At 50.6% G+C, this 20740-nt stretch overlaps 1 protein-coding gene across 2 annotated transcripts in view; it reads left to right on the top strand.

The window, feature by feature from the left end:
* STARD8 (StAR related lipid transfer domain containing 8) overlaps positions 1 to 20504 on the top strand; it is a 40173-nt gene extending 19669 nt beyond the window's left edge. Inside the window, exons 2-14 of one of the 2 annotated variants that reach the window (XM_058291655.2) lie at positions 4722 to 4793; positions 7330 to 7411; positions 8601 to 8664; positions 9909 to 11278; positions 11933 to 12106; positions 14378 to 14537; positions 15024 to 15222; positions 15616 to 15826; positions 16122 to 16236; positions 16502 to 16726; positions 18376 to 18593; positions 18707 to 18883; positions 19067 to 20504. In XM_058291655.2, the coding sequence (XP_058147638.1) occupies positions 8608 to 8664; positions 9909 to 11278; positions 11933 to 12106; positions 14378 to 14537; positions 15024 to 15222; positions 15616 to 15826; positions 16122 to 16236; positions 16502 to 16726; positions 18376 to 18593; positions 18707 to 18883; positions 19067 to 19184 (3024 nt within the window). In that variant the 5' untranslated portion in view covers positions 4722 to 4793; positions 7330 to 7411; positions 8601 to 8607 and the 3' untranslated portion in view covers positions 19185 to 20504. The remainder of the gene's footprint in view (positions 1 to 4721; positions 4794 to 7329; positions 7412 to 8600; positions 8665 to 9908; positions 11279 to 11932; positions 12107 to 14377; positions 14538 to 15023; positions 15223 to 15615; positions 15827 to 16121; positions 16237 to 16501; positions 16727 to 18375; positions 18594 to 18706; positions 18884 to 19066) is intronic. The other variant, XM_058291654.2, reaches the window with a different exon arrangement.
* The last annotated feature ends 236 nt before the right edge of the window (positions 20505 to 20740 follow it).

The following is a 20740-nucleotide window of genomic DNA, read 5'->3' on the forward strand; positions in this document are numbered from 1 at the left end:
CCTGGTGTCACTCTCCCTGCCAGGCACATGAGCCCATCCTCAGTCCAGCTGCCTGGGCCCCAGGTGAATTAATTCCACTGGGGGTGGGGGTGGGGGTCACTCCTGGCCCCAGCTTGGGCAGGCTGGGTGGGTGGGAAGATGAAGGCCAAACCCCTCAGCTCAGCCCTTAATCACCGAGGCAGGTGTCCCTGACTGCTGCATCTGGGAGGGAGCCTCAGGGCCTCCTAGCCTTCTATGAGATGGTCTATTGTTGAGAGCCAATGTCCCTGACATCCTGTTTGGTAATAAGCCATTACATTCTCTAGATTCCTGCTAGGGAGGGCTTCTGAGGAATTTCACCTGTGATTTCATCTTCAAATCCTCTGCTTCTTTGTCTTTGGGAAATAGTGCAGCCTCTTTGAAACCTCCACCTCCTAGCCCCATTTCCCTGAGTCATTTGGCTCCAATTCTGACAGTGGCATGGAGGCAGTCGTTTTCCAGACCCAGAAGGGAACACTAGCCTGGCCTCTTTCTCCAGTTTTCTTCTCCTAGGGACCCTTCCAAGTGAGAGTGGGAAGCAAATTCATTGATTGAGTGCTTGGTCCTATGTTCCAGGGTTTTTTTTTTTCTTTTTTTCTTTTCAGGATTTTATTGAATGCTCACAGTTGTTCCAAGAAGTAGGTGCTATTACTTTCATTTTACAGAGGAGGAAACTTAGGACTAGAGGGGTTAAATAACATGCCCAAAGTTAAAAAAGCTGGGTAAATGACAATGCCAGAATTTGAACCCAGGTTTGTGCCTCCTCTAGACCACAAGAAGCAGAAAAGTGTTTGGGGATCTGGAGTTGGTTCCTTTGAGTCTAAGCCCATCAAGGCTGAGCTTTCCCTTAATTCAGTTAAGAATCAACCCCACCCCCAAAACGTAGCTGAATGCCAAGACCCTTGCTGGCCTGGCATTTGTGAGCAGGTGGCATAGTGCAATGGACAAGAGCACTGAACATTCAATTCCATGTTCAGTGCTCTTGTCCACAACTGAGAAGCTGTGACATTTAACTCTGTGGACCTTGCAAAATTTAAAAAAATATTGATGTAGAGGTTCCAACCATAGACCAATTCAATCAGACTCTGGGGCTGGGACTCCAGGCATTATTATTTTTTTCAGAAGCTCCCTTGATATTTCTAATGTGCATCCACTGGTGAAAATTGCTGGTGAGAATTAGACGATGATTGAGGCCTGTGCTTCTCAACTTTAATGTGCATGCAAATCATCTGAAGGTCTTGTTAAATGTAGATTCTGATTCAGTAGGTCTGGTGGTGTCTGGGATGCTGAATTTCTCACCAGCTCCCAAGTAAGGCTGATGCTGCTATTCTGGGGGTCACACTCTGGGTAGCAAGGGGCTTGAAGTCTAGATATGAATGAAAGAACTTGCCATTCCCCCGAGTGAGATGGTTCCCTTCTCACAAACCCCGGCCAGGGCTCCTGCCTGGCATGAGGGTAGCAGGCAGGCTGTCACTCTCCCATGTGCTGTTTGGCTCAGGCAGATGATATAGAATTGTATGAAAGAGGAACGTGGGGTGGGGGGCAATGCCCTTCTTCCTTCCTAGTATCTCCTACCTCTTTCAGGCTTAGGAAGGAGAACTGGAGTGAGGAGGTGGGAGACATCTATTTCCTTACTTCTCCTTCTCTTTGATCTGCTTCTAGCCATAAGTGACTGAGGGCTGCAGTGAGGTTCCGAGAGTGTGTTCATAGCCTCCAGGCCTCTTCCTGGGGATTGCTCCCCTTCCTGGGGTGACCATACCAGACATGTGACTCTTTAGGGGTCGTTGGCTCCTGGAAATTCTGACTTGGTCCATCCTTTGGCACCTCCCTTTTGTCCTAAGGACAGGAAAGCAGAGCTGGCTGCTGCCAGAAGGTGTACTGGGACGGGTGAAGGACCTTCTTATGGAAAGGGATGGTGGGGGCAGGGGACAGGGAAGTGGTTGCCACAGCTTGGATTAACTGTCTTAGCAAGCAAACCATGTCCTTCAAATGCTCTCTGGGTATGCATGAAGTCCCTTAGGGCTAGTCTCAGCACATCACCCAGACCACCACTGGCCCAGAAACCCAGCTCCTTTCCCAGACCTCCATTGCCCCTGCCAGTTGTGCTGTAGCAGGGCTGGAACAGAGGTGCTGCTAATTGGCCTCTGTTGGAACAAACATTTCTCAGGGCATCTCAAAGGTCCTGGTGATCTCTAGGTCTCTATCAGAGGTTAGAAAGTTGTGCTAATGTAAAACACACTTTTTTCACACACACATATATACAAACGCATTCCTTTCTAGAAAGAGCTGTGAATTAGGATCCAGGAGCCCTGGGATCTGCAACTGGCTTTGCAAATTGAAGTTCAGATACAGATGTTCACATTCACTTCCTCTACCTCAAGCTGTGTTCTACAACTCCCATGCTAACCTCTGTCATTTGCTTCTTACCACAGGGCATTGTCTCTTTACTCATCCGCTGCCCTCACTAGCCTGAGAGTCCCTTAAAGAATGCCTGGCATCCGGTAGCTATTTAGGAAATACTTGTCAAAGGTGGAGATGACATCTCAAATGAGTGGGTCTGGATAGAAGCATAGCTGCAGAAACTCCCTTGCACACATGTGTACATGCACTAATGCAGGCCACTCATGCACTGCACCCACCAGTGGAGTCTACACAGTGTAGAGTGTATATGCAGGAAACATGCACACACACACACAAAACACAGGTGCATGCATGCACAGACAAAGATGCTGTGGATATAGAAAGATATGTCTTAGTTTCCTGGCTGCTAAAACAAATACCAACCAATGGGTTGACTCAAACAATGGAAATTTATTTGTGCATAGTTTTGAGGTTAGGAGAAGTCCAAAATCTAGGTGTCAGCAAGGTGATGCTTTCTCCCCAAAGACTGTGGCACTCAAGAGCTGGCTGCTGGTGATCCTTGGGTCCTTGGTTCTTCCAACAACATGATGTGTCCCTTGACTTCCAGCTTCTTGCTCCTCCACTTGGCTTTCTTTTCAGAGCTTCCAGTAATCAGATTAAGACCTAACCTAATCAATTGGGCCATATCTTAACTGAAAACATCTTGGAAAAATCCTACATACAATGGGTTCACCCCCATAGAAATGGATTAATATTAAGAACATGTTTGTTTGCCCCTTCACCCCCTGGGATACATAAATTAACCTATCACAAGGTGCATGAGCCCAGATCACATGCAGACCCATATGGATCATGGAAGTGAGCAAAATGTGGCCACAGATATATGCAGAGACATGCTGGGGTGGGCTCCCATCCTACACATGCACTCACCGAGATGCACAGATGTTCATCTCCAGTCTGCCTGATTTGGTATGCAAGCCTTCAGGGGCTTCAGAGACTGCAAAACCTTTCCTTCTCCCCCTCAAATCCTCATCAGTGTGTGACCCTTGAGGAGCCTACTGTTTTTTTCTGACTCACTTCTGCCTTTGCCCATTCTTCCCTCTCTTGACTCCACACCCAGCATCTCTGAAAATACTGTTTTGTCCTTTATTTTATCAGCCCTGGTTGCCAGAATCTCCTCCTGAATTTCCTTGTGGGAGAGGACTGGGAAGAGAGAACTCTTCCTGTCTTGGAAAAACCCCACCAGTCTCCTTGGAATCCTCTGGTCAGTGGGGTCAGATGAGACTATTGCCACAGGCACAAAGGAAATGGAGGAAATGGTGTGGGCAGGGCTTCATGGCCAGAGCAGCTACCACGATCCCAGTTGCACTGCTCTCTGGCACTACCTGGGTGGGGTGCCCAAGTTGTCCCAGAACTTTGCCACTGGTATGCAGCCTACCCTGTCCAAGAGGCCTTCTGTCAAGTCACACATCTTCCCTGGGGCAGGCACTCACAAGGTAGATATGGGAGCCCACCCAGTCTTTGCCTTCCAAGACTCTCACAGACCAGCACTGTGTCAGCATGACAGTCAGCACTTGATTGCTCCACAAAGAAGCAGAACTACTGGGGAGAGTGGGGGCAGTCAGGCTTCCAGGGGAGAGAGGGCTGGAACTTGATAAGTAGTGGGGAAGGAGAGCAATGGGGATGCCACTGTGTTGGAAGAGAAGGGCCTCTGAAATTGGCATCAGATTGAACTTGGACCCCAGTCCCAGCACCAAGGCTTCTTCAAGTGTAAGACTGGAGAAAAATCACTTCCTTTCTAAGTCTAACTTTGTATTTCTGTACAATGGAGTAGTAGAACTGTCTTCAGCAGTGGCTCTGTGTATGTAATGAGGTTTGGTTATCAAAGGGCTAGAGAGTGTTAGGTTGATGATAAGAAAAAAAAAAGTAGTAGTTTTGTTTTTCACTGGGTATCTCCTTTCTGAATTGTGATGGTCTACCCAGAGCCTGGAAGGGGATGGCTCCCTGATGAGGGATGGGGATAGAGAACACAGCTGTGGCTTCTCGTCCCAGCAATACTCCTTGGCCTGGTATATTGCTGTGGGTTGCTGGTCGGTGGATTCTGTTCTTGGGCAAGGGGTGGGGATGGAAGTGACAGTGGGAGGGGATTTGGGACCAGCAGAGAAAAGAGGCTCAAGAAGGCTGTGGCCAGGCCATACATGGAAGCAGGGCTTGGGGAACCAGAGGGTAAATACTAGCTGGGTCCAGCCTGGAGCAAGTGTGCCAGCCCCTCTGTGCTTCTCTTACCATTTCCCTGCTGAATCCATCTCTCTTCATGTTTTTCTCCCCCTGTTCTGTTTCAGAAGCAGAGGCCAAAAAAGCATGTGAGTGGCTCCAAGCTACAGGATTCCCTCAGTATGCTCAGGTTTTTGAAGGTAAGGTCACTCAGTTACTCTCCCCACAACTCCACACCTTTCTTTATCCCTGTTTCTTATCTGTAGAATGGGAACACATTGGATCCTTTTGCCTGTGAATCCTGGTCCTGTTAAAAATTTCTCAGGGACTTTGCTTTTATAGTTGCAATCTTTCTCTCCCATGTCATCATCTCACTATTGGACATCTCATCAGCTTCTGCAAGCTCATGTTTCCCAAGTTTTAAAGTACCTTCTTTTGACCAAGGTCACTGCTTTGTACAATTTCTGAGGACACTGTCTGCATGGCTATAATGTCTGTTTTCCTTTGTTTTTCGGTTTTCCTTTTGAGTTGTTCATACTTGCTCTTTCCATTTTCCCTCTTCTTCCCACACCCCACTGTATTCTGGCTTCATCCCTACCTCACTGACAAAACTGTTCTTGTCAAACTCAAGCATGGCCTTCCATGTGGTCAGTTTCACCTGTCACTTCCCAGTCCTCATCTAGCTCTATCTAAGCAACACTCAGCACAGTTGGCCACTCCTTCCTTTGGCTTCTAGAACATGTGCCTCTCTTGGTCACTGACTGCCCCTCTATTTGCTGCTTCTCAGACTCTTTAGCTAACTCTGCTTCCTCTAACTGCTATCTAAATGTTGGGGGCTCCCAGGGCTCAATCCTGTGCCACCCTCGCTGCTCACTGTGACTAGTGCACTAACCGCCTTCCTAGCCTACCTGCTTCCATTTCTGCCCTCTGATCATCCATTTTTTACACAGCAGTTACAGGGATCCCATTAACCACAGGTCTGACTATGTCACTCCACTGTTCTGAAACCCTCCAATGGCATCTCTGCACTCTCAGAATGAAGTAAACCCAAATGCTGTGTTCTGGCTGATGAGCCACTGCTTTGTCCAACTTCCATTTACTACTCCCCACTTTGTTTACGACATTCTAGACTCCTTCCTACTACTTGTCCACACCAAGCTCTTCCCTCCTCGGAGCCTTAATATTACCCCTGCCTGGAACACTCTTCCCAGGTTCTTTCTCATCCTTCGGGATGCAGCCAGGAAGTTACCTCCTCAGGACAACCTTCCCCCAGTCACCCTCTCTAAAAGAAGCCCCACCCCCACCAGCCTCTCTCTCTCTTTTTGTCTTTATTTTTTTTTTTAATGTTACATTCAAAAAATATGAGGTCCCCATATAGCCCCCACTCTCCTCACCCCACTCTTCCCACATCAACAACCTCTTTCATCATCATGGCACATTCATTGCATTTGGTGAATACATTTTGGAGCACGGCTTGTACCACATGGATGAGGGTTTAGATTATAGTTTACACTCTCCCCCAGTCCACCCAGTGGGCCATGGCAGGACATACAATGTCCAGCAACTGTCCCTGCAGTATCACCCAGGACAACTCCAAGTCCTAAAAATGCCCCCACATCATATCTCTTCTTCTCTCTCCCTACCCTCAGCAGCTACCATGGCCACTTTCTCCACATCAATGCTACATTTTCTTCCGTTACTAATCACAATAGTTCCAGAATAGAATATCAATAAGTCCACTCTAATCCATACTCTAGTTCTCCATCCTGTGAACCCTGGGATGATTATGTCGACTCCCCCTCTACATCAAGAGGGGCCTTAGATTCCACATGGATGATGGATGCAATTCTCCTGCTTGCAGCTGTAGGCACTCTTGGCTTCCTGGTATGGTGGTTGACCTTCTTCACCTCTCTGTCAGCTGCCACCAGCCTCTCTTGACCCCTTCACCCTGGTTCATTGTCTTCATTGCATTTCTGTATCTATATCATCTTGGTGTTTAGGGTATGGTTTGTTGTCCATCTCCACCACGAGAGTCTGAATTCCACAAAGGCAGGGATCATTTGATTAGTTTTGTCTCATTCAGGGCTGAATCGCCAGGGTCTTGCACAGTGCCCAGCATCCAGTAGGTACTCCATAAACATTAGTTGAACATGTTAATGAATAAATGGGCTTGTTTTACCTATAAGTCCAAGTGGTAAGGGACTTCTCGGATTTTCTCTCCCCCTCCTCCCTGTTCCTTCCTTGCTCCTCTCCCCTCCATAAATCCCAGGGAGCAGGACTCCCACTGTTCTGGACAATAGGGGGAAGTGAAGTATTGTTTGGCTCTATACCATCACTTCTGTCCTCCCACCCTGCAATCCCCCTCCACCTTGGGCCAGGGAGGAGGTTCCTTGTCTGTGCAGCCCAGGATTCAAAAGAGGATGGGGAAGCCCAGGTTGGCTCTTGGCAACCATGCAGGGCCTCATGCTTTCTGTCTCCCGTGGACCTGCCTCATTGACTAATGGGGTCCTCTCAACCAGCTCAACCCTCCTGGCCTCTCCCTGACTTTTCCCCAGACTTCCAACTATGAGCTCTTTGGATCCTCCTGCTTTGTTTTGGGTGGTTTTCCTTCTGCTTTGGCTCTTCCTTTCCCACTTTTCCCCCCTTCCCTGGCCTCTCCCTTCCAGGTCATGGGTTCTTGGGGCTGAATTTCTGACGAGTCACTCCAGAGTCATCTTTGTTTTTCTCTGCATGCAGAAGGTTACTTTCCCTTGGACATTGTCTCTGTGAAGAAGGACCACAGTTTTCTGGACGAGGACTCTCTCAGGCCCCTGTGCAGGTAGGAGGGGTTGGCTGAGGGCCAGGGCTAGGAAGCCAGGGGCCTGACTTGGGGCTTCTTCATGGAAGAAACAATCTCTTGTATCCTCTAACAGAGGAGAAGCCCAGCATATACAATACCTTGCTGTCGCCTTCTGTACTCACTTTGTACCTTCTGTTTTCTGTGTTTCTGACACCCTCACCCACCTATTCACTCTAGCTAGAAAGCTAAGATCTGGCCTCGATTCTTCTCTCCCTTAAGTTATGTCCTCCAAACATTCCTCTGATTTAGCCCCCTTCTCTTCTCACCTCAGCCTTGTTTGAGGCCAAACTACAACTTCTCCTTGGATCTATAACAGTGACCTCCTAACTGTCCTTCCTGTCCTCAGTCCACTTCCTCCCCACCATTCATCCTCTTCACGCAGCCACTAGAGTCAGCTCTCGAAAGCTCCTCAGCTTGAAATTTGTCACTGGCTCCCCATTGCCTACAGGGAAAAGTTCAAAGCTTTTAGCATGACACCCAAAGCCCTTTGCAACCTGAATCAGACCTACCCTGTCAGCCTCAATCCCATCCTCTCACACCCATGCTGGTGTGTCTACTGACCATTTCCCTCCATACCTTGTCACAGGCTCCTGTTCCAGTCTGAAAGAGGAGTCCCCATTTCTCTAGCCTTCACAATCTCATTTCTGTCCTCCAGGAAGCCTTCTCTGATGGCACTTCATGGAGGTTCCTTGTCCCACTCTGTATCTGTCATGCCTTTACTCAACTTTTCATGTAGCAGTTTGTTCTTCACCTCTGTAAGTTCCTTGAGGAATCTTCCCAACATCTTGCCTGACGTTTTTTAAATTTTTTTAAATTTTTAAAAAGATACAGAGATTACATAAATATTACATACACTATATAGGGAATTCCCATATGCCCCACTCCCCACACTTTCCACTTTTTCCCTCACTGACAACATATTCATTAGTGTGGTACATTCATTGCAATTGATAAACATATTTGGAGCATTGCTGCTAAGCATGAATTATAGTTTACATTGTAGTTTACAATCTCTCCCACTCACAAACACTGAGGCTCAAGGTAAGTTTTGTTGACTTGGGCATGTGAAATGCTGGGTAGATTTTTGCATCTTTGGGGTATCTTGGCAGGCTCTGCTATGCTTTAGGGATTGGGACCCTCAAGGGAAAACAGCTTCATTTCTTTGCAGGAGGCTGATGACCTTGAACAGTTGTGCCTCGATGAAGCTGGAGGTTCGTTTTCAGTGTAAGCCGGTGAGTCATGGTAGGGTTGAGGATCTGTGGTCTTGTGACAACATAGGGAACCCAGCACATACATGAACCACTTACAAGATGAACTCCAGTACCCAGGAACCTGGGGTATCCAGAGTGGTGCTTTGCTTCAGCCTGACGGTGTAAGGTTTAGGAGGCTTTATATGGTCACTGGGCTTTGGGGAGTCTGGTCTAGAGGTTGATGTGTGAGAGAAAGTAAGCTGGCCCATGTGCTCACCCAACATACTCAGCCCACTCTTCCATCTGGGTTTGCCAATAACATGGCATAGTGATGGCCCTTTCCTCAAGGAAATCCACCTGCCTCCATTACTTGCTCTGTGAAGGCTAAAATTCCTGAAATAAGGGGCAGAGACAGAACAATGCAATGGAAAGATTGTGGCCTGTGTGGTTCTTAGAAATCAGGACCCCCATCCTCACCCCATTGAGCTCTTTCCCCTCTGAGCCTCATCTGCCCCATTGTTACATGAATTGGGGGGAACTAATTTCCTCCAATGGCCTTTCTTTCTGAGTCTGTGATGGCAGAAATTAAGAGGACTTTTGGTCTGTATATAGCTCTGGAATAAGGGGTGAAAGACCCCATCCTTTCTTGGGGACAGGCTTTGTTGGTTTCTTCTGGGGTTTCCTCCACTAGAGGCCTGCTGCCAAGAGGAACAGTGAAGTTGCCAAAGCCCTGGCCTAAAAAGCACGAGACCCTCAGGACCTGGTCCCAACTCTGCCATTGACTGCTGAGTAACCTCGGGCAAACTTTGTTCCCTCTTTGGGCCTCTGTTTCCCCACCTTGCAAAGGGGGAGACAAAGTAGAAAATCTAAAATCTCCTCCCAGATCTGGGATTCTGTGGTTCTAATCTAAGACTACAGCCTGGAGATTTGGGAGGCTGCTGAGGATGGGAGGTCAAGATGCCTGGGTTCTAGGTCTGTCTTGGCATGCTGATGTATAACTTAGGGCAAGTTGCTTCTCATTTGTGGGTCTTGATGTCCCTGTTTGTAAAACTGGGATAGTAGATAGAATAGATGATTGTTGCTATCTCTCTGGGCTCTGTCTATGACTCCTGGCTTTCTCTGGTTCTCCCAGAGCCAGGTTTACTTTCCTAGGCCATTTCCTCAACCGAAAAATCAGGGCTTTTCTCCTCAAAGTTCCCTGAGAGTTTGGAGGTAGAGAGTGGAGCACAAGCAAGGGCTTGTGGGCTGGACTTCTCTTACCTGACCCTGTGTGGTGCCCTCCCCAGAATGAAGACTCAGAGGAGGAAGAGCAGTGTACCATCAGCAGCCCAAGGGCCTTTCAGCAGGAAAGCAAGCACTGGTCTCATGTGGGCTCCTCTGACCTGCTGGCCCCACCAAGCCCAGGCCTGCCAGTGACCTCAAGCTGTGAGAGTGTCCTCACTGAGCTTAGCACTGTCTCCCTGCCAGCCATCACCGTGAATTTGGCATCTGAGCCAGTGGATTTGCCCTCATTAGACCATGCCCTTAGCTCAAGCAACCAGGTCCTCCTCAGCCCAACCCAAGGCCAGGAGGGACCCCAGAACAAAGCAAAGAAGCACCGTTCCCGTAGCTTCCTCAGGCACCTTGAGTCTCTGAGGTGGAAGGAAAAAAGTGGCAGTCAGTCAGCAGAGCCCAAACCTCACCCAGCTGCTTTGGATAAGGCTGCCAAAGCCTCATCTTTCCGCATTCGCCGAGGTTTCCTGTCTGCTGGATTCTACAGGGTCAAGAACCGGATAGCCACCTCAGCCAGTGGTAGAGGCACTGAGACTCGACAGGCCTGGGAGGCCTGGCCTGTGACCGTGTTCCAGCATCCTCAGCCAGTACACCGGAGTGACTGCCTGGTGCATGTGCCCAGGGACTACAAGCCAGGCACATTCCCTCGTTCCCTGTCTATTGAGAGTCTGTGTCCTGAGGATGGACACTGCCTGGCAGATTGGCAGCCAGGTGGGCGCTGGGGCTACAAAGTGCGCCGGGGCTCTTGTGATTCAATGGGCAGCCACATCAGCACCTACGACAACTTGCCCGAGCTGTACCCAGCCAAGTCTGTGCTGATGGGGGCTGAGGCCAGAGATGAGGAGGAGGATGAGGGCAATTACACCCACCTGGACACCATCCTGCAGCATGTGTGGGGGCTGCAGCAGCGAGTAGAGCTCTGGTCTCAGGCCATGTGCCCAGACCTGGAGCCTGGAGATAAGGAAGAGGAAGAAGATGAGGAAGAGGAGGAGGAGCCTACTTCATCAGTAGAAATAGCCACAGTTGAGGTCAAAGCTGAGGCTGAGACTCTAGCCCAGGTCCCAGCTAAAGACCAGACAGTAGTCCCAGCTCAGGTACAAGCTGCAGTCAAAGTCAAGGCCCTGGCGCCAGCCCTGGCCCAAACCTCAGCCCAGTACAACAAGCAGGAGACAAATTCAGGCAGGGAGCCCACTTCTGCCTCCAGCTTATCTGTGGAAGAAGGACACTCTATCTCTGACACTGTGGCCTCCTCCAGCGAACTTGACAGTAGTGGAAGCTCCATGTACGAAGCTGAGGCAACAGGGTCCCCAGCTGGGTTCCAGGCATCAGCACCCTATGAACGGCGTGATTCAGGCGTTGGGGCCTCACTTACCAGACCTTGCAGGTGGGAGTCCAGGGTAGGGGTGGGAGCACGGGCTCTGTTGTATGTGTGTCTGTGTGTGTATGTGTGTGTCTCCCCCCAACCCCCACCCCACTCTCTCTCTGCCCCAGGGAAGCAGATTTCTTAGTTGTGAGGCCCAGGGTCAAGATCCTGGGGGATCCAGGGGTGATGGCCTCCAAGAGAGAATTAGAAAGAATATAAAACTTGGGAATCCTGAGTGTTAAATTCAGGACCTGCCTCTGCTATGACCTTGAGCAAATTATGGCCTCTCTTTGGGTCTCTGTTTCCCCATCTGTAAGTTGAGAATTTTAGAAGAGATGTTCTCTGATCCCCATATTTGCTATTTTGGGTTTCTTAGAGAAGCCCACCCACAGCCATCTTGGAATGGGTAAGGGCTGGTACTGCTTGTTGGCACTAGATGGGCCTGAGCTCTGTGCCACCCTCCCTGAGAGTTGCTTCTTAGCTGCTAGACAGACCTGGAAGCTGAGACTAAGCTTTTTCTACCCTGGGGCCCAGCAGCAGCATTGAGAGTGGTCCCACCTTCCTGTGTTTTCTTTCTTTTGCTTGAATAAAAGGGACCAGAACATCATCTTGGGCTAAGGTTTGCTCAAACCTGTTGCTCTGGCCTCCTTCCCCCTACCTCTCCCCACCCACCAGGAAGCTCCGTTGGCACAGCTTCCAGAACTCTCACCGGCCCAGCCTCAATTCGGAATCGCTGGAGATCAACCGCCAGTTTGCAGGCCAGATCAACCTCCTGCACAAAGGCTCATTGCTGAGGCTCACCGCCTTCATGGAGAAATACACTGTGTCCCACAAGCAGGGCTGGGTCTGGTGAGTGGCTTCCGGGCCATGGTGAGTAGGGATCTGCTGACCCCAGGCTCTGGGTCCCTACTTGCTCTCACCCCAGGGCCCTGGGAGGGTCAGCCCCAGAAGGTGGGTGCAGTCAGGCCAAGCCCACAGGCTGGCACAGTGGTGTGATATGCCCGGAGGCTGGACATGCAATGACCTGAGAAATCAATGTGGCCATGGGAGGCTTGTGGATGTGTATGTGGAGAAGAGATGCACAGGGAATATACACATATGTGTGTGCTATGTGCAAGGATACATGTGAGCTGGGGAACCCTAGGTCTTCCAGCAGCACTGTTTCCTTTCCATCCTCCATACTGCCACCAGAAAGATGGTCCTCAAATACCATACTTCCCTGGATCCCCATTGCCAAATCAAGTCCAGATTCCTTCCCATTGTGATCTCACACTCTGGCACTGCTCTATCTTTTGTCTTCTCAGCCTCCACTCTCAAGAAGCACCATTTTACAAGGCTCATGGGACTAGTCCTTCCCTGAACGTGCCCTGCTCTTTTTCCTGCCTCTTTGCCTTCTTTCATGCTGTTCTCTCTGCTTGGAATGCCTTTCCCCCATTTCTCCTCTGGGCCAATGCTTACCTGTCCTTACGAGCCTTTTGTTTGTTTGTTTGTTTGTTCCTTTATTTTTTTTAAATGTTACATTAAAAAATATGAAATCTCCAGATGCTCCCCACCCACCCCCACCCCTCTCCTCCCACATCAACAACCTTTTTCATCATTGTGGCACATTCATTGCATTTGGTGAATACATTTTGGAGGACTGCTGCACCACATGGATAGTGGTTTACATTGTTGTTTACACTCTTCCCCAGTCCACCCAGTGGGCCATGGCAGGACATACAATGTCCAGCATCTGTCCCTGCAGTACCACCCAGGACAACTCCAAGTCCTGAAAATGCCCCCACATCGTATCTCTTCTTCCCTCTCCCTACCCTCAGCAGCTGCCGTGGCCACTTTCTCCACATCCATGCTACAATTTCTTCCATTACTAATCACAATAGTTCCATAGTATAATATCAGTAAGTCCACTCTAATCCATACTCTATTCCTCCAACCTGTGGACCCTGGGATGATTACGTCCACTTCCCCTCTATATCAAGAGGGGGCTTAGATTCCACATGGGTGATGGATGCAATTCACCTGCTTGCAGTTGTAGGCAGTCTTGGCTCCATGGTGTGGTGGTTGACCTTCTTCACCTCCCTGTTAGCTGGCCAGGGTATGTCCAATAAACCAGATGGTAGGAGTTGCAAGTCTGCTGAGGCTCAGGGCCTGGCTGTCACGTGGACAGTCCAGAGATTCAGGGCTCCTGAGTATACATCAAACCCAGTGCCAGCCACAGGTCCGGTAAAAGTAACAGAAGAGGCATGTGTAGAAAGGTCATATCTTAGTCCAACTCCATCACACTCAGGAATACAAACTCCAAAGTAGGGCCAACTGACAGGACACTGAACTCCAGAGCCATCTGCCATGACCGTAGAACCTGTGGGTCTCTGTAGCCCTCAGGGGAACCTGTACCTGGGCTTCTATCTATGTTGGCTGACTCCAGGACCCTGCTGAGGCGTGTGTAAGCATTACCCCTCTGATGACCTCCCGACTCTTTTTTGGAGACTCATAGCCATATAAACTTATTTGTCCATTCCATTTCCCCCTTTTATTCAAGGTCAAAAAGCAGTTTTTAACACCTGATATTACATGTAGGCTGAGATATTCTGTGGGTCTGAGTTGATTCTTTCATTCAAGGTCTTTTTCTAGTTACATCATCAGCTAGTGCTTGGTAATAATCCCTCTGCACTAGGGAGGCTCATCTCCGGGAGTCATGTCACAAGCTGGGGGGAAGGTCAAGCATTTACATGCTGAGTTTGGTTTAGAGAGTTGCCACATTTGAGCAACATGGAGGCCTTAAGAGCCTTTTGAATTGCCTCCTCCTCCCTAAAGCCTTCCCTGGCCCACAAGGTCCAATTCCCCTCCTTTATGCTTCTTCCCCCAAATCTCCAGCCTACTATTGACCACACATATCCTCACCACCTGTTAATGCAATTATTTCCTTAACCAAACTCCTCTTGGACTCCTGCCTGAAGCAGGTGCTCAGTGCATGTTGACTCTGGGGCTCTGGTGTGTTTCTTACCTTGCCCACCTCCACCCAAACACCACCCCCCGCCAGGCTACAGCCAGAGTCTCCAAACTGTGCCTGGGCCTCTATGATCCCCCCTTGACCTTTCGTCTATCATCTATCCCAAACAGGTCTGTGCCCAAGTTCATGAAAAGGAATAAGACACCAGATTACCGGGGCCAGCACGTGTTTGGGGTGCCACCCCTCATCCATGTGCAGCGCACAGGCCAGCCATTGCCCCAGAGCATTCAGCAAGCCATGCGCTACCTGCGTAGCCAGTGCCTGGACCAGGTGAGACCTCCCCGGCAAGATTTTGGAGAGATGGAACTAAGGGAGGAGGCCCAAAGCTGAGGAGCTGGGGAGAGGAACTGCTTTGGCCTTCCCCCTGGCTGGGGATGATCCCCCAGAGATCTTTCCTCTCCTAGGAAGGCCCATAAAGCATGGAGCCCAAACTCCCTTCCACTTCCTAGGGCTGGAGCCTTCTGCCTAGCTCTGTGCCAGCTTCTTTCTGGACAGGCTCTATAGTACCCAGCTTCTAGGAGCCTGCCTTTCCCTCGGTCCACGTTTTCCTCTATCATCTCCACCCAAACCTTCTTGCTCTCTGGCCATGAGGCTGTAACATCCCTTCTCTTGGGTTTTTGCCTTTTCTTTTCCATCCTGCCCAGTGGGAAGCCTTCCAGGCTTGGAAGTCTCTGGGGTGGCCTACACTCCTAACACCAGAGTTTCCTCCCTGCCATAAAGCTCTCCCTCCCTTTCCCCCTCTCCTGCACGGGTCAGGTGGGCATCTTCCGCAAGTCTGGGGTTAAGTCCCGGATCCTGAATCTGCGCCAAATGAATGAGACCTCCCCTGACAATGTCTGCTATGAGGGCCAGTCAGCCTACGATGTGGCAGACCTGCTGAAGCAGTATTTCCGGGACCTCCCCGAGCCCATCTTCACCAGCAAGCTCACCACCACTTTCTTGCAGATCTACCACTGTGAGTTGCCTGAACCTATCCCCAGCAACATGTGTGTTTGCAGCCTCCCTGGATTCTAGGGCTTGTGTAGGGCTGATGCAGGCATGTAGGCAGATCCATGAGCTCACTGGGATACTTACTCTCTGCAGCTGGAAAGGCCCTTGGAGAAAGAACGCATTCTTTCTCCCAAAACCATTGTAGGGAAGGGTAGACCAAGGCTCTGAGAAAGGGAAGGGACTCATCCAAGGGTCCACTGCCAGTTAGCAACAGGGTGAGATATAGTGTCCAGGGCCCTGACTTCTCTGAGTGGATATTCTCACCACTCACTTTCTGCCCTTGGGGGCCACTGTGCCTTCTGCCTTCCCAGAAACCTCTGGGGGAAATAAAGGACCATCTGACGATCTTTTCTCGCAGTCCTCCCCAAGGATCAATGGCTGGCAGCAGCACAAGCTGCCATCTTGCTGCTCCCTGATGAGAACCGAGAAGTGCTGCAGACGCTACTTTACTTCCTAAGTGACATTGCCTCTGCTGAGGAAAACCAGATGACAGCTGGCAACCTGGCAGTGTGCCTGGCACCATCCATCTTCCACCTCAACATCTCCAAGAAGGATAACCCCTCCTCCAGGTGAAACAGGGTAGGGCATGTCAGGGCCAACAGGGAGGGTCTGGGTTATGGAGGATTTTGGAACATTGATGACTGGCCTTGCAGTTCCCAGGCCTCACCACAGGGGGACAGCATGACTCTCCAGGAGCTCTGGGGAAGAGTCAGATGACTGGGAGCAGAACTTTCTGAAAGGTGGCAAGTGGTTCTGTGGTCAGGATTGGCAAGTCTGCTCCCTAAGAGCTGGAAGCTAGCCTGTCAGCCCTTTTGTATTCTGCCCATGTGTCCCCTCTTTCCCCACCCCCCCTCTCCCATCCAGGATCAAGAGTAAACGCAGCCTTGTTGGCCGGCTGGGCCTTAGGGACCTGAGTGAGAACATGGCTGCCACCCAGGGCCTGTTGCACATGATCAGTGACTGCAAGAAACTTTTCCAAGTGAGTCATTACCAGATCTGGGGGAACCATCAGTCCTGACCTGTACACCCCAAGTCACAGATAGGACCTAGCTAGACATATACCCCTCCATCCCTTCCTTCCAACCCTTCCCCACAAACTCTATCATCTACCTCACTGTAGTAGCTGAGCCTCTCCACTGCCCCTCATGTGAACCTGACAGACCCTGTGGGTTCCACGACCAGGGGTCCCTGACCCTCTCCAGCTCCTCCAGAGTCCCCTGACCAATGTGTCTGTTCCCTTCCAGGTACCCCAGGACATGGTACTACAGCTGTGTGGCTCCTACAGTGCAGCTGAGCTCAGCCCTCCCGGCCCAGCCCTGGCTGAACTGTGGCAGGCCCAAGCCGCTGGAATAAGCCTTAACCTCTACATGGAGGAGAGTATCCAGGAGCTGCTTCGTGATGCTGCTGAACACTTCAAAGGCTGGATTAGCATGCCAGGGCCCCAGCACACAGAGCTGGCCTGCAGGAAGGTGAGTGCCATGCCACCTACAGTTGGTTTGGGACTCGGAGAGAGCATGGTGCAGGGGAGAGGGGTGCAAGAGACCCAAAGGAAGGAACCAGGAAGGATCCACCCTTCCAGTCTCATTGTGCCTGGACCTGATACTTGGACCATGTCAGCCTTAAGGAATCAAGAACCAAGTTATACCCCACTCAGCTAACATGGAGTTGAAGGAAGTCAACCACCACACCATGGGGCCAAGAGTGCCTACAACTGAAAGCAGGAAGATTGCATCCAGCATCCATGTGGAATCTAAACCCCCTCTTGTTATAGATGTGGAGTGGACACAACCATTCCACGGTCCATAGGATGGAGGAATAGAGTATGGATTAGAGTGGACTTAACTGATATTCTATTCATGAACTATTGTGATTAGTAATTGAAGAAAATGTGGCATTGGTGTGGAGAAAGTGGCCATGGTGGCTGCTGGGGGTAGGGAATGGGAGGAAGAGATGAGATGGGGGGGCATTTTCAGGACTTGGAGTTGTCCTGGGTGGTGCTTCAGGGACAGTTACCGGACATTGTATGTCCTCCCATGGCCCACTGGGTGGAATGTGGGAGAATGAGGGCTATGATGTGGACCATTGGCCATGAGGTGCAGCGGTGCTCAGAGATGTATTCACCAAATGCAATGAATGTCTCATGATGATGGAGGAGATTGTTGTTATGGGGAGAGGAGTGGGGGGAGGTGGGTGGGGGGTATATGGGGACCTCATATTTTTGAATGTAATATTAAAATAAATAAAGACGAAAAAAAAAGAACCAAGTTAGACCAAGAAACCACCCTCCTGCACCACCTTCCAGAAGCCCCACTCTTGACACACCACTGACTTTCCAGCTTCAACTCCCACCTCTCCCCACGCAACTGTCTAGCCAAACTTGCATTTCTACTTTTGTGCCACTGTTCATGGAGTTCCTACTGCCTGGAATGACCTGTCCCCGAGTATTATATTTCCCAAATGTGACACTCACCAGATCTGCAAGTCCAAACCTCAATGCCCCCTTCTCCATTCTGATCCTTCTGTTATGCCCCAGGCTGGAGGTGATTTCTCTCTCTGCCTCTTTTGGCACTAGCTGTGTTATTTCTTGGGCTCAGATTGTTAAGAAGGTGGTGAGTCTGAAGTTTTCCATGGTTAGAATGGTCATTGTAAAACCCTCTTTATAGGATTGGGTTGAGAAATTGCACAGTGCCTGGCACATGCAAAAGGCTTGATAAATTACAGCTTTTGGTGAGCACGTGTTTTACTTCCCATATCAGATGGTGAGTGCCCCGAGGATGATTGCCATCTTATCTTCTTGCCCACTTCCAGAAATGCCAAGCACCATGCTTGTATCATGGTAGCACCAAATAGGTCTCTGAGAATGTGTGTTGTTGTCGATTTGTGCTCTTAAGTAGTCTGGGAAGCAGGCATTCAGAAAGGAGCCATGGGAGTGTCCCCATCTGGGTCTGGATAGTGTTAGCAGAATCACCCTGAAGGTTTCTCTTGTCTTGGACTGGACTGAAAAGGAGCCCCACGCCCTGCAGTCTGAGACCTTGATGGGGGGAGGGGGGAGGGGGGAGCAGAGTCAGAGTTTCCAGTCCTGACAGCTGCTTCCCTGCCCTACCCCCATGGCCCCCAGGCATTGGACAGTCATCCCCTGCATCTGTGGAAGGCGTCCACGGAGGTGGCAGCCCCTCCAGCTGTGGTGCTACATCGCGTCCTGCGGGAGCGGGCCCTTTGGGATGAGGACCTGTTGCGGGCTCAGGTGCTGGAAGTCTTGATGCCAGGTGTGGAGCTGTACCACTACGTCACCAACAGCATGGCACCACATCCCTGCCGTGACTTCGTGGTGCTACGGTGAGGAGTTGAGCAGTCACCCCACTGTGCTTTCTGAGCTGGCTTGTGGGTCTGGGGAGATAGGGATGGGAAGCAGCACCAAGAGTCTGATGCTATGTGCCTCTGCCCCACAGGATGTGGCGCTCAGACCTGCCTCGTGGGGGATGCCTGCTTGTTTCTCAGTCCCTGGATCCTCAGCAACCCGTGCCAGAATCAGGCGTACGGGCCCTGATGCTCACATCCCAGTACCTCATGGAGCCTTGCGGCCTGGGCCACTCTCGTCTCACTCACATCTGCCGTGCTGACCTCAGGTACGAAGCTTGGGACTGCCCCATCCCCTCAGCCCTGGCCTCCTCCCCATGCTTCTGCCACTGCTTTTCTACCCCTCCCCCTCCCCCTTGATCCCTGGGAACTGGGGTGAAAGTCCATCCTTCCTCCTGGTGAGGCTCCTGGGAAGAGACAATTGTTTATGCCTGGTTCCTCTACCTCCCCAGGGGCCGTTCTCCTGACTGGTACAATAAAGTCTTTGGGCACCTGTGTGCCATGGAAGTGGCAAAGATCCGCGACTCCTTCCTCACCCTGCAGGCTGGTGGCCCTGAGACAAAGTTGTGAGCTTCAGGCTGGTCCCAGGGTGGCCCCACCCAGGCTCTCTGGCACCAAGGGAGTGAGGGAGGAAGTTAAGAACATGGCAGACCCCTGGCTGCTGCCATCAGGGGGCAGAGCCAATCCCAGCTTGTAGCTCCAGCTGCCTGTTATACTTTACTTCCCAAAGCTCCTCTGCACACACAAGGGAGGAGAAGAGAAATTGGATGGCCCATCTCCACTCCACCGTTACCCCCCAGCTCTCTGAGTTCTGCCCTCCCAAGAGAGTGGAGTCATTTTAGTGGAAAGAAGACTGCTGCCCTCCACCCACTCATGAAGCTGTCGCTCCATCCAAAGCCTTCACAGCTTCCCTACCTACAATGGGAAGGAGTGAGAGACCAGTGTGTGGTCCCAGCTCTGCCAGACTGAGAGGCCCAAGCATCCCGTTTTGGTGCTCGGGTCCCTTTGAGGTTGGACGGAAGGCTTCTGGTCCTGTCTTTGGACCCAACATTGGCCTTGCACAGGCTTTTCCAGAGAAATTGAACTGGAGCTGATAGGCACTGGGGCTAAGTTCAGGGGCAGCTCCAGCCACAACATGCTGTTTGAACTGTGTAAATACAATGGCAATCTTTATGAAGCTGACTTAAAGAGTGGGTACTGACCTTAGTAGACAACATGATGATTTGGGCTAGCTTGGGGCATGAGGGGGTAGGGAGGACCTTTCTTTCTCAGATCTCAAGAGATCAATGACCCAGTCTCCCCTGGTTGAGGCCCAGGCTTTATCTGCCAACCCTGGAGTCCCATCTTACCTTCAAGCACACACTGCAAGCTCAGAGGACTGAGGAGGCCCAGGTGCACAAGAGCTGCCTCCTCTCTGTAGTGCGAGGTGCATACCTTCTCATAGTCTGCTCTATGGTCAGCAGTCATGCCTGGCCAAGGACCCCAGGGAGCTGAGTGGACAGGCTTCCAAAACCTGGCTCCTCCCAGCCCTTGAGACAACTTCCCCAAACCCAGAAGCCACGCCTGGAGAGGAAACGGGCTTACCACACAGCCGCAGCACAAGCCTTAGCAAAATCAGATAGTGGTAAGGACACAAGTATCTCTGTCCACATCCTTTTTCCTCTTCTTCCTGCCTGCTGTGGCATGCTGACAGCCCCTGCCTCCAACAAAAGCCTGGCACCCAGTTTGGGCAGCCACCCAGCCAGCCAGATGGAAAGGCTGCATGTCATCTTAACCAGCCAGGGCTTGATCCCAACTACTGCCCATCTTGGTTCATGTGGAAATTCAAAGGCAAACAGGTGCTTTCTTTCCTTTTGGCTGAATAAATTGGAGTAGGATAGGTCCCCGTCACCCTTCTAGTTGTAATTTTTAAGCCTATCTATTTGTGCTTATAAATATTGTACAGTTGGTATATATATATATATATATATATAAATCTATCATGAGCGTATTGTAACCTCAGGGTGAAGCCAGGGGTCTGGAAAGCCTCAGGGTGGGGGGCAGGGTACTTAGATGAGATGGAAGAGGTGGAGAGCAAGGTACAGCATGACCCCTCAGCAGAACAATAAATCAATCACTACTGAAGA

The sequence above is a fragment of the Dasypus novemcinctus genome, chromosome X (assembly GCF_030445035.2).
Source record: "Dasypus novemcinctus isolate mDasNov1 chromosome X, mDasNov1.1.hap2, whole genome shotgun sequence".
Lineage (NCBI taxonomy): Eukaryota > Metazoa > Chordata > Mammalia > Cingulata > Dasypodidae > Dasypus > Dasypus novemcinctus.